Genomic DNA, 11534 nt, shown 5'->3' on the forward strand with positions numbered 1-11534 from the left:
CATCCTTAAAGCAGCTACTCAGCTGCTCACAGTAGATCCCACCATGGAGTTAATTACTAATTTCACCATGGGGAATAACTATATCCAGCTGCCCAGCCACTCAACCAGGCCCAGCCAAGTTGACACACAGACTTAACTACCACAGAGGAGAAAGCAAGCAAGTAAGAACACAATCACTCCTAGTCCTGAGAGGTAGGTGAAAGGGAGTAGAAGGCTACAGTGAAGGTGTATGTTTCAAGTAGTGAGTAAACAGATGTTCATTATATTAATCTGTATACCTTTTTAAAAAAAAAAAAAAACAACTCACTGCCATCGAGTTGCATCTGACCCATAGCAACTGTTCCTTAGATTTCCCAGGCAGAAGATTGTCCAATCTTCTTCCGAGGAGTGGCTGGTGGGTTTGAACCTCCAGCCTTCTGGTTCCAATCAAATGCCTTAGGCACTACGCCACCAGAGCTCCTCTTTTAGTATGTATAAAAATATACTATAAACATTTACGTACAATGAGATGAAAACAAAGACTCCAGACCAGAAAGACTCAGATGGTACCAAGGTGGCTAGATGCCTCAACCCTTTTTCACCTCAAGGATGGATGGATGGAAGAACAACCAGAACTACAGTGAGGCACTCCTTTTGGGTGCAAAATGTAAAGGGGGCAAAAAGAAAAAAAAAACTATTTAAAATAAATACTATTTGTTGTTGTTGTAGGTTCCATTGAGTCAGTTCCAACTCATGGCAACCCTATGTGTAACAGAGCAAAACAATGCCTGGTCCTACACCATCCTCATAATCCTGGCTATGCTTGAGCCCATTGTTGCAGCCATTGTGTCAATCCATTTTATGACAGTCTTTCTCTTTTTTGCTACCTACTTTACCAAGCATTATGTCCTTCTCCAGGGACTGCTCCTTCCTGAAAATAGGTCCAAAGAACCTGAGACAAAGTCTTACCATCCTCACTTTTAAAGACCATTTTGGATGTACTTCTTACAAGACAAATTTGTTCACTCTTCCACCGGTCCATTGTATATTCAATATTCTTCCCCAACGCCATAATTTAAATGCATCAATTCTTCTTTGGTCTTCCTTATTCAACATCTAGCTTTTGCATGCATATGAGGTGATTGAAAACACCATGGCTTGGTGCACCTTTGTCTTCAAAGTGACATCTTTTTTTATACACTTTAAAGAAGTCTTTTGAGCAGATTTGTCTAATGCAATACTTCATTTGACTTCTTGATTGCTGCTTCTATAGCCACTGATTGTGGATCCAAGTAAAATTAAATCCTTGACAACTTCAATCTTTTCTCCATTTATCATGATGTTGCCTATTGGTCCAGTTGTGAGGATTTTTGTTTTCGTTATGTTGAAGTGTAATCCACACTTAGGACTATACTCTTTTATCTTCATCAGTGAGTGCTTCAAGTGTTCTTCACTTTCAGCAAGCAAGGTTGTGTCATCTGCATATCCCAGGTTGTTAGTGAGTCTTCCTCCAATTCTGATGCCACATTCTTCTTCATATAATCCAGCCTCTTAGATTATTTGCTCAGCATATAGATTGAATAAATATGGTGAAAAGATACTGTGGTAGTTGTTATGTGTCAACTTGGCTGGGCCTGGTTATGAGTTGTTGGATAGCTGGATGAGACTGGTAATCAACTCTATGGTGGAACCTACTATGAGCAGCTGAGTAGCTGCCTTAGGGATGTGGTCTGCTTCCAGTATCTAAGAAACTTTGAGAAAGGTCTCTAGCTTCTTGGCACATAAGGATCCTGCATTTGTCCGAGTCATCAGTGAGTGGCCTGCCATGTTGCTTGACAATCTTGGGACTGTGCCATTTTATTTGCCGACCTTGGGTCTGTCCAGCCTCAGGAGCCAGCAGCAGCTGCCTAAGTTAAGAGACACATCCAGCTCCAGTGGCCCAGAAGCAAGTTGCAGAGCTGAAGCCCAAGGTCACCAAGCCTTCACGCAGCCCCTAGAGCTGGCACTTTGAACTGGGACTTCTAGCCTCCAAAACTGCAAGAGAATAAATCCCCATTTTCTAAAAACTGCTTGTGGTATTTTCTGTTAGAGCAGCACTAGAGATTTAAAACAGATAAAATCCTGATGCACACATTTCCTTATTTTAAACCTTGCAGTATCCCCTTGTTCTATTGAAATGACTGCCTCTTGGTCTACATACAGGTTCTACGTGAATACAACTAAGTGTTCTAGGATTCTCATTCTTATCCAGAATTTGTTATGATCCACATAGTCAAATGTCTTTACATAGTAAATAAAACACAGGTAAACATTTCTGGTATCCTTTGCTATCAGCCAAGATCCATCTAACATCAGCAATGATATCCCTTGTTCCACATCCTCTTCTGAATCCAGTTTGAATTTCTGGAAGTTCCCTGTCAATATACTGCTGCAACCATTTTAAAATTATCTTCAGAAAAATTTTACTTGCATGTGATATTAAAGATATTGTTCGATATTTCCTCATTCTGTTGGATCACCTTTCTTTAGTATGGGCACAAACATGGATCACTTCCAGTCAGTTGGGCAGGTAGCTGTCTTACAAATTTCTTGGCATAGAAGAGTGAGTACTTCCAGTGTTGCATCCGTTTGTTGAGACATCTCAATTGGTATTCATTCGATTCCTGAAGCCTCATTTTTCACCAGTGCCTTCAGTGTACCTTAGATTTCTTCCTTCAATACCATTTGTTCTTGATTGTATATTGTTATTGTTAGGTACTGTCCAGTTGGCTCCAACTCATAGCAACCCTCTGTACAACAGAACAAAACACTTCCTGGTCCTGTGCCATCCTTACAATCCCTGCTGTACTTGAGCCCATCATTGCAGCCACAGTGTCAATCCATCTTGTTGAGGGTCTTCCCCTCTTTTACTGACCCTCCACTTTACCAAGCATGATATCCTTCTCCAGGGAATGGTCCCTTCTGACAACTTGACCATAGCAGGTGAGACAAAGTCTGGCCATCCTCACTTCCAAGGAGTATTCTGGCTGCACTCCTTCCAGGATTGATCTGTTCACTCTTGTAGGACTGATTTGTTCATTCTTCCGGCAGTCCAAAGTATTTTCCGTATTTTTCACCAACACAATTCAAAAGCATCATTTTTTCTTTGGGTTTCTTAATTCATTGTCTAGCTTTCACATGCATATGCAAAAACAAAACACTGCCATTGAGTCAGGTATGAGGCAATTGAAAATACCATAGCTTGGATTAGGTGCACCTTAATCTTCAAAGTAACATCTTTGCTCTTCAACACTTTAAAGGAGTCTTTTGCAGCAGATTTGCCCGGTGCAAAAGGACGTCTGATTCTTGATAGCTGCTTTCATGGGTGTTAATTGTGGATCTTTGATAACATCAATCTTTTCACCATTTATCATGATGATGCTTATTGGTCCATTTGTGAGGATTTTCATTTTATTTTGAGATGTAATCCATACTGCAGATTGAAATCTTTAATCTTCATCAGTAAGTGCTTCATCTTGATTGTATGCTACCTCCTAAACCAAATGACAAATGGTATGGTGACTCTGTATATTCCTTCCATCTTCCTTTAATGCTTCTGGTGTCATTAAACATTTTGCCCATAGAATCTTTTGGTATTGCAACTTGAAGCTTGAATATATTTTTTCTTTAGTTCTTTCAGTTTGAGAAATGGTACTCATTTGTTCTTCCCTTCTGGTTTTCTAACTCCAAGTTTTGCACATTTCATTACAATATTTTGTCTTCTCAAGCCATCCTTTGAAATCTTCCATTAAACTCTTGTACTTTATCATTTCTTCCATTTGCTTTAACAACTCTCCATTCAAAAGCAAGTTTCAGAGTCTCTTCTGCCATCCATTTTGGTCTATTCTTTTTTACCTGTCTTTTCAATTACTTTTTCCTTTCTACATTTATGATGTTCTTGATGTCATTTACACAACCCATCTGCATGATGTCCTTGATGTCATCACACAACTCATCTGCTCTTCAGTCACTGGTATTCAACACTTCAAATCTATTCTTGCAATAGTCTCTGAATTCACGCGGAATATACTCAAGGTGGTACTCTGGCTCTTGTGGACTGGTTTTAATTTTCTTCAGCTTGCATATGACCAATTTTTGATGGTCTGTTCCACAACATTTGGCCTTATTCTGACTGATGATATTGCCCTTTTCCATTGTCTCTTTTCACAGATGTAGTGGATTTGATTCCTGTGTATCCCATCTGTGAGGTCCACATGTATACTAGCCCTTTATGTTGTTGAAAAACAGTATTTGCAATGAGTAAGTTCTTGGTCCTGCAATTGTAAAAAATCAAATCTGCAAACTATGGCCCAGAGGCTGATCACCTGTTTATGTAAACAAAGTTTTATTGGACGTTTTATCAAGCAACTATCTACTCAATAAAAATCGTACTCCCGCATCCACAATTCCAAGTAATATTATGGGGTCCATTGCAAGAAGCTGGTGTCCCCTTTCCCCTCACCCCACCAAAAAACAGAATCCAAAAGCAGGGAGAATAGGTAAGTAATTCGCGGTAGGCTGTCAGGGGTCTCTAACACCCTGGAGAACAAGGGCGGAAAGGAGCCTGCAGTGGTTCCTTCTCCGCTTGGCAGCTCCTTTGCAGCGGCCCGTCTCCAGGCGCCCACACTGTACCCGGGCTTCCGGAGCTCAAATTCCGGAAGCTCTGAGGTGCTCTGCGGTTGCCGGGAGACGGACGCACGACAGCAGCGCGCGCTCTCAGACTGGGACTGACTGCGGCGGTTCCAACCGCGACCCCACTTCTCGCCCGTCTTGGCCAATTTACTCCCGCATCGCAGCTCCAGTGAGCCGGTGGAGAAGGACGAAGACCACAAGGCAGCGAAGGAAGAGGAAGAGGCGGCGGCGGAGGAGGAGGAAGGGATGAAGAAAGCAGAGAAAGAGGAGGAGGCGGAGGAAGCGGGGAAGGCGGGGAAGGCAGAGGAGGCGGGAAATAAAGAGGAGAAGGCGGTCGAAGCACCTGAGATGCTGGACTATGAGTACTTCTTGAAGGTCTTGGCTATCGAGAAAGGTGAAGAAGGCTGGCTGGCCTTCGCCCCCCGCGTAACTAGCATCGCCAGCCCCAGCCTGAGCCCGACGCCACCCTACAGCCCGTGCTCAAGCCCGACGTGGAGCAAGACGTCAAGCTCCAGCTGGACCTCGACCATCGGGTCCCAGAAAAGTATGGGTTGCCCTACCCCGTGCCGACCTTGTCGGCTTTCTGTTCTCCAGACGGAAGGTGGTCCACAGATCCCAGAGCCTTTGCCTAAGCGGTGTTTGTTTCTAAATATATGTACCACCCCCACCAACCCTCTACCCCCACGCCCCCACACCTCCCACAGTCCCTATACCTGTGTCTGCCACCCCCACCACTTCCTACTCACTTTTGTATTTAACTTCCTGTACTGAAAGCACTCCAGTCACTTTAAAAGAGAGGCAGAGCAGTCATTTAGAGTAGGTTTCTCAACACGGATGACATTTTGGGTCAGATAACTCTTTTTGTGGGGAGGAGGAGGGCAGATTGCTGTTCCCCATATTACAAAAACTTCGCAACATCTTGTGTAGGAGCTCTGGTAGCGTAGTGCCTAAGGTACTTGACTGCTAACCAGAAGGCTGGCGGTTCAAACCCACCAGCCACTCCTCGGAAGGAGGGTTGGGCAATCTACTACTGGAGTGATACTACCTCGGAAACCCAAGGAGGGGTCGCTATGAGTCGGTCCGACTTGACAGCACATAACAACAACAACAACGGCAACATCTTGTGGCCTCTGCCTAGCTATGTCAGTAGCAACACCATCACACACAAATTTTGTGGTAAAATGTGTCCAGGTATTGCTAATTGTCCCTTGGGAGAAAAATTCACTGCTTGAGGGCCACTGATTTCAAAGGAATTTCTAAATTTTTAAATGTTTGTTCAACAGGTTTTCCTAAAATATTTCAGTCATTTAGGAAAGACGTGTCTGGAGTGAATTTAGAAAGGTAAGAAAATGCATTTTCAGTTTTCATATTGCTTTCGGACATTGATAACGTTTACTTTTTGAATAAACATGTCAGGAAGTGGAGTAAAATAAGCCAGGCCATTTTCCACAGATGTATTCAAAGAGATTTTTTAGAACTCATACTGTTACACATTGTGGAAGAGGTAAAGACAAGGTTCTTGGCTACCTCTGCTTATTACCCAGCTGTAGAGATGACAAGAAAGGATTCCCTGGATGCTACAAACATTAATGTGCACAGCTGCTAACCAAAAGAAAGGTTGGTAATTCAGATCCACCCATATGTGCCTCAGAAGAAAGGTCTGGCTATCTACTTCCCAAAAAATCAGCCAATGAAAACCTGGTGGAGCATACTTCTTCTCTGACACATTGGAGTCTCTCTACGGTGGAATCAACGGAAATTGGTTTGTTTTGAGAGATGACATATACACATATCTATATAACATGAAATAATATATGTGCACAATAGTAAATGCTACGAAAGTTTAGGATGTGGGTCTCCATTGGCTAAATTTGAGAGGAATCATGGACACTTTTTGTGAAGTACAGTGGAAACTGTGGGTTTTTTTTTTTTTCTCTTGTGATTATTGCTATTAGTCTTCAGACACTTTATCTATAAGAGGAAGATATCAGAAGAATAACTTTTAGAACATCTTTACAAATCTTCTTTGAATTTAACACCAAACCTGACTCCAAAATCTTGAATTACTATTTATGTAAGCTTTGCCTTTATGTTGTTCTTGTTGTTAGATGCTGTTGAGTAGCCTCCAACTCATAGCAACCCTATGCACAACAGAACAAAACACTGCCCGGTACTGTGCCAGCCTCACAATCCTTGCTATACCTGAGCCCATCATTGCGGCCACTGTGTCAATCCATCTCACTGATGGCCTTCTCCTTTCTGGTGGACCCTCCCCTTTATCAAGCATGATATCCTTCTCCAGGGAATGATCCCCTCTGACAGCAGGTGAGACAAAGTCTGGCCATTCTGACCTCCAAGGAGATTCTGGATGTACTTCCTCCCAGACAGATTTGTTAGTTCTTTTAGTAGTCCATGGTTGTTGTTGTTGTTGTTATGTGCCGTCGAGTCGACCCCCGACTCATAGCGACCCCTCCTTGGGTTTCCGAGGCAGTATCACTACGGAAGTAGGATTGCCCAACCTTCCTTCCGAGGAGTGGCTGGTGGGTTTGAACCGCCAGACTTCTGGTTAGCAGTCAAGTGCTTTAGCCACTATGCTACCAGAGAGTCCATGGTACCCTCAGTGTTTTTCTCCAACACCACAACTCAAAAGCATCAAATCTTCTGTCTTCCCTATTCATTGTCCAGCTCTCACGCGCATATGAGGTTCTTGAAAATACCACGGCTTGGGTTAGCCACGCCTTAGTCTTCTAGGAGACCTCTTTACTCTTCAGCACTTGAAAGAAGTCTTTTGCAGCAGATTTGCCCAATGCAGTACGTCGTCTGATGTCTTGACTGCTGCTTCCATTGGTGTTAATTGTAGAACCAAGTAATATGAAGTGCTTGACAACTTCAATCTTTTCTCCATTTATCATGATGCTGCTTATTGGTCCAGTTAGGAGGATTTTGTTTTCTTTATATTGGGGTGTATTCCATACTGCAGACTGTAGTTTTAATCTTCATCACTAAGTGCATCAAGTCATCCTCACTTTCAGCAAGCATAGTTGTGTTGTCTGTGTATCACAGGTGATTAATGAGTCCAATCCTGATGCCATGTTCTTCTTCATATAGTCCAGCTTCTCAGATTATTTGCTCAGCATACAGATTGAATAAGTATGGTGAAAGGGTACAACCCTGATGCACTCCCTTCCTGATTTTAAACCATCCAGAATGCCCCTGTTCTGTTCGAACGATAGCCTCCTGGTCTATGTACAGGTTCCTCATGAGTACAATTAGGTGTTCTGGAATTCCCTTTTTTATGATCCACACAATCTCATGCTTTTACGTAGTGAATAAAACACAAGTAAACATCTTTCTGGTATTCTTTGCTTCCAGCCAGGATCAATCTGACATCAGCAATGATATCCCTCATTCCACATTCCCTTCCAAATCCAACTTGCATTTCTGGAAGTTCTCTGTCAATATACTGCTGCAACTGTTTGAATTATCTTCAGTAATATTTTACTTGCATGTGATGTTAATTATAATGTTCAATAACTTCCACATTCTGTGGGATCACCTTTCTTTGGAATGGGTACAAATATGGATCTCTTCCAGTCAGTTGGTCAGGTAGCTGCCTTCCAAATCTCCTGGCATAGCCAAGGGAGTGCCTCCAGCACAGCATCCATTTGTTAAAACATCTCAATGAATGTTCCATCAATTCCTGGAGCCTTGTTTCTTGCCACTTCCTTCAGTGGAGCTTCAACTTCTTCCTTCAATATCATTGAAGGAAGCTACTGTGTCAATTCATCTCATTGAAGGCCTTCTCCTTTTTCGTGGACCCTCCACTTTACCAAGCCACCTTGATCATATGCCACCTCCTGAAATGGATGAACATTGACCAGTTCTTTTTGGTACAGTGACTCTGATTATTCCTTCCATGTTCTTTTGATGTATCCTGTATCATTCAATATATTGCCCATAGAATCTTTCAGTATTGCAACTCGAGGCTTAAAATTGTTTTTCAGTTCTATCAACTTGAGAAATGCTGAGAGTGTTCTTCCCTTTTGGTTTTTTAACTCCAGGTCTTTGCACATTTCATGATAATAATTGACTTTGTTTTCTCAAGCTGCTCTTTGAAATCTCCTGTTCAGCTCTTTTATCATGTCATTTCTTCCATTTGCTTTAGCTACTCTCTGTTCAAAGGCAAGTTCCAGTGTCTCTTCTGACATCCATCTTGGTCTTTTTTTCTTTCCTGTCTTTTTAATGACCTCTTGCTTTCTTCATAGATAATGTTCTTGATGTCATTCCACAATTCCTCTGGTTTTTGGTCTCTGGTGTTCAATGCATGAAATCTGTTCTTTAGATGGTCTCTAAATTCAGGAGTGATACAATCAAGGTCCTGTTTTGGCTCTTGTGGACTTGTTTTAATTGTCTTTATCTTCAAGTTGAACTTGTATATGAGCAGTTGATGATCTGTTCCACAATCTGCTCCCGGTCTTGTTTTGGCTTAAGATATTGAGCTTTCCCATTGCCTCTTGCCACAGATATAGTCAGTCTCAATCCTGTGTACTCCATCTGGTGAAGTCCACATGTATTTCCATTGTTTGTCTTGTTGAAAAAAGGTATTTGCAATGAATAAATCATTGGTCATGCAAAATTCCATCATGCAATCTCCAGTGTTATTTCTATCACTAAGGCCGTATTTTCCAACTACTGGTGATTCTTCTTTGTTACAAACGTTTGCATTCCAATCACCAGTGATAATCAATACATCCTGATTGCATGTTTGGTCAATTTCAGACTGCAGAAATTGGTAAAAATCTTCAATTTTCTCTTCTTTGGCTTTGGTGGTTGGTGTGTAAATCTGAATAATACTAGTATTAACTGGTCTTCCTTGTAGGCATATGAATATTATCCTATCACTGACAGCATTGTACTTTACAAAAATCTTGAAACACTCTTTGTGATGATGAATGCGATGCTATTCCTCTTCAATTTGTCATTCCCAGCATAGTAGATCACGTGGTTGTCTGATTCAAAATGGCCAAAACCAGTCCATTTCACCTCACTGATGCCTAGGATAGTGATCTTTATGCATTCCATTTCATTTTTGACAACTTCCAATTTTCCTAAATTCATACTTCATACATCCCATGTTCCAATTATTAATGGATGTTTGCAGCTGTTTTTTTTTTTTTTTTCTCATTTTGAGTCGTGCCACATCAGCAGATGGAGGTCCCAAAAGCTTTACTCTATCCACTTTATTAAAGTCATCCCTACTCTGAGGAGGCAGCTCTTCCCCAGCCATATTTTGGGTGCCCTCAAACCTGAGGGGCTCATCTTCTGGCACTATCGTTTACAGGGCTATTCATAAAGTTTTCCAGTAATATATCAGACAGTGTTTCACTGCTATTCATAAGGTTTCCACTGGCCAATTGTTTGAGAAGTGGATGCCCTCTGCATCTTCCAAGTCCGTCTAAGTCTAGAAGCTCTGCAGAAACTTATCTACCATGGGTACCCTGCTGGCATTTGAAACACCAGTGACATAGCCTTCAGCCTCACAGCAACACGCAAGCCACCACAGTAGGGCAAACTGGCAGACAAGTTTGTCTCCCTTAATTGTTCCAAACTGCTCTGCTCATTTCCTGGTCTCCCTCAGCTGGTCTAAACCGCTGCCCACCCAACTTCTTGGTCTGTCAGCTCCCTCAGCTGCTCTGAACCACACCGCCGCTGCCCCCAACTGGCTTCTATGTATGTCTGTCTCCTCCCTCAGGCTGCTCCTAATCTCACCATCACCACCCCCACCTTTATGAGCAATTTTTAATTTTTAAATAAGAATCGTTCTATCCTGTTTGTATGTTATATTTATCCTTTTAATCCAACTTTTAAAATAAAAAATAATATATACATGTAGCAGAATATGTAGCACCCACCTACAGTTTCCTCCTTTGGGGTTTATTGGACAGCTGCTTTCCCACTGACAGTGCATGCAGCATCAGGAGGGGATGGTGTAGTTATTTGAAAGAACACATGGGTGGGTGCCCTAAATTAATGTTTTTACAGGGTATTATATGAGGTGATGCATCTTAGAGGTGTGATTTTGCAAAACTTGTCTCTTTTTTTACTGGGAGATAATCCTAGTAAGTATATTTCCAGGTTTTTGGGCATTATTTTGAAGTTGCCTTTCTCACAGTGACTCTATGTTCATGCAGATACCACATTTCCAGGCACCCTAAATGTATGTGCCTGCCAAGGTATTTAGGAAAGAGTTCAGAGTACAGAGGGACATATTACTGGACACATAATATCAAATATCACATATTATCAAAATCCATATTTCACAACAAAATTTCAGAAATGCTCTGATTCAGCATGCCTCCAATAATGAAAACACATGGCATCCACAAAAAATTCAAAGTGGAAAATCATTGGGTCATGGAAGAGTTGAAAATCTTCACCCTCTTTCCTCATCTCCACCCCCTCTTGACAGAGTTAACATACTAATGTTAACAGTTCCAGTTTTGTTTTCTATTACAATTTTTAAAAACATAGTTTCATTTCTTGATTTATCAGTTTTTGCCATAACTATTGACTTTCCACAATGATAGATGATGAGTGTTGCTCACACTACCTCCCTCCTCCCCATTTTTAGTAGTTGTATTATTTTTAGTTTTTCTAATCTTTAATATTTAAAAATATTTAGCTTTCTACTCCTCGACTTATCACTTTTATTAAGTACTCAAACCCCAAAACAAACCCACTGCCATCAAATCAATTCTGACTCCTAGTGACCCTATAGGACAGTATAACTCCACTGTAGAGTTTCTAAGGCTGTAGGTCTTTATAGGGGAGCTCTGGTAGCACAGTACCTAAAGCACTTGACTGCTAACCAGAAGGCTGGTGGT

The 11534-nt window shown here is 41.6% G+C and overlaps 1 protein-coding gene across 1 annotated transcript in view; it reads left to right on the top strand.

The window, feature by feature from the left end:
• Positions 1-4998: 4998 nt before the first annotated feature.
• The window catches only part of ERICH6 (glutamate rich 6), a 106717-nt gene continuing 100181 nt past the window's right edge, over positions 4999-11534 (top strand). The window contains exons 1-2 of the mRNA XM_007940203.1: positions 4999-5194; positions 5934-5991. Of these exons, the coding sequence (XP_007938394.1) occupies positions 4999-5194; positions 5934-5991 (254 nt within the window). The remainder of the gene's footprint in view (positions 5195-5933; positions 5992-11534) is intronic.

Source organism: Orycteropus afer, unplaced genomic scaffold, assembly GCF_000298275.1.
Source record: "Orycteropus afer afer isolate SDZICR_OR568_19922 unplaced genomic scaffold, OryAfe1.0 scaffold00066, whole genome shotgun sequence".
NCBI classification, from domain to species: Eukaryota; Metazoa; Chordata; class Mammalia; order Tubulidentata; family Orycteropodidae; genus Orycteropus; species Orycteropus afer.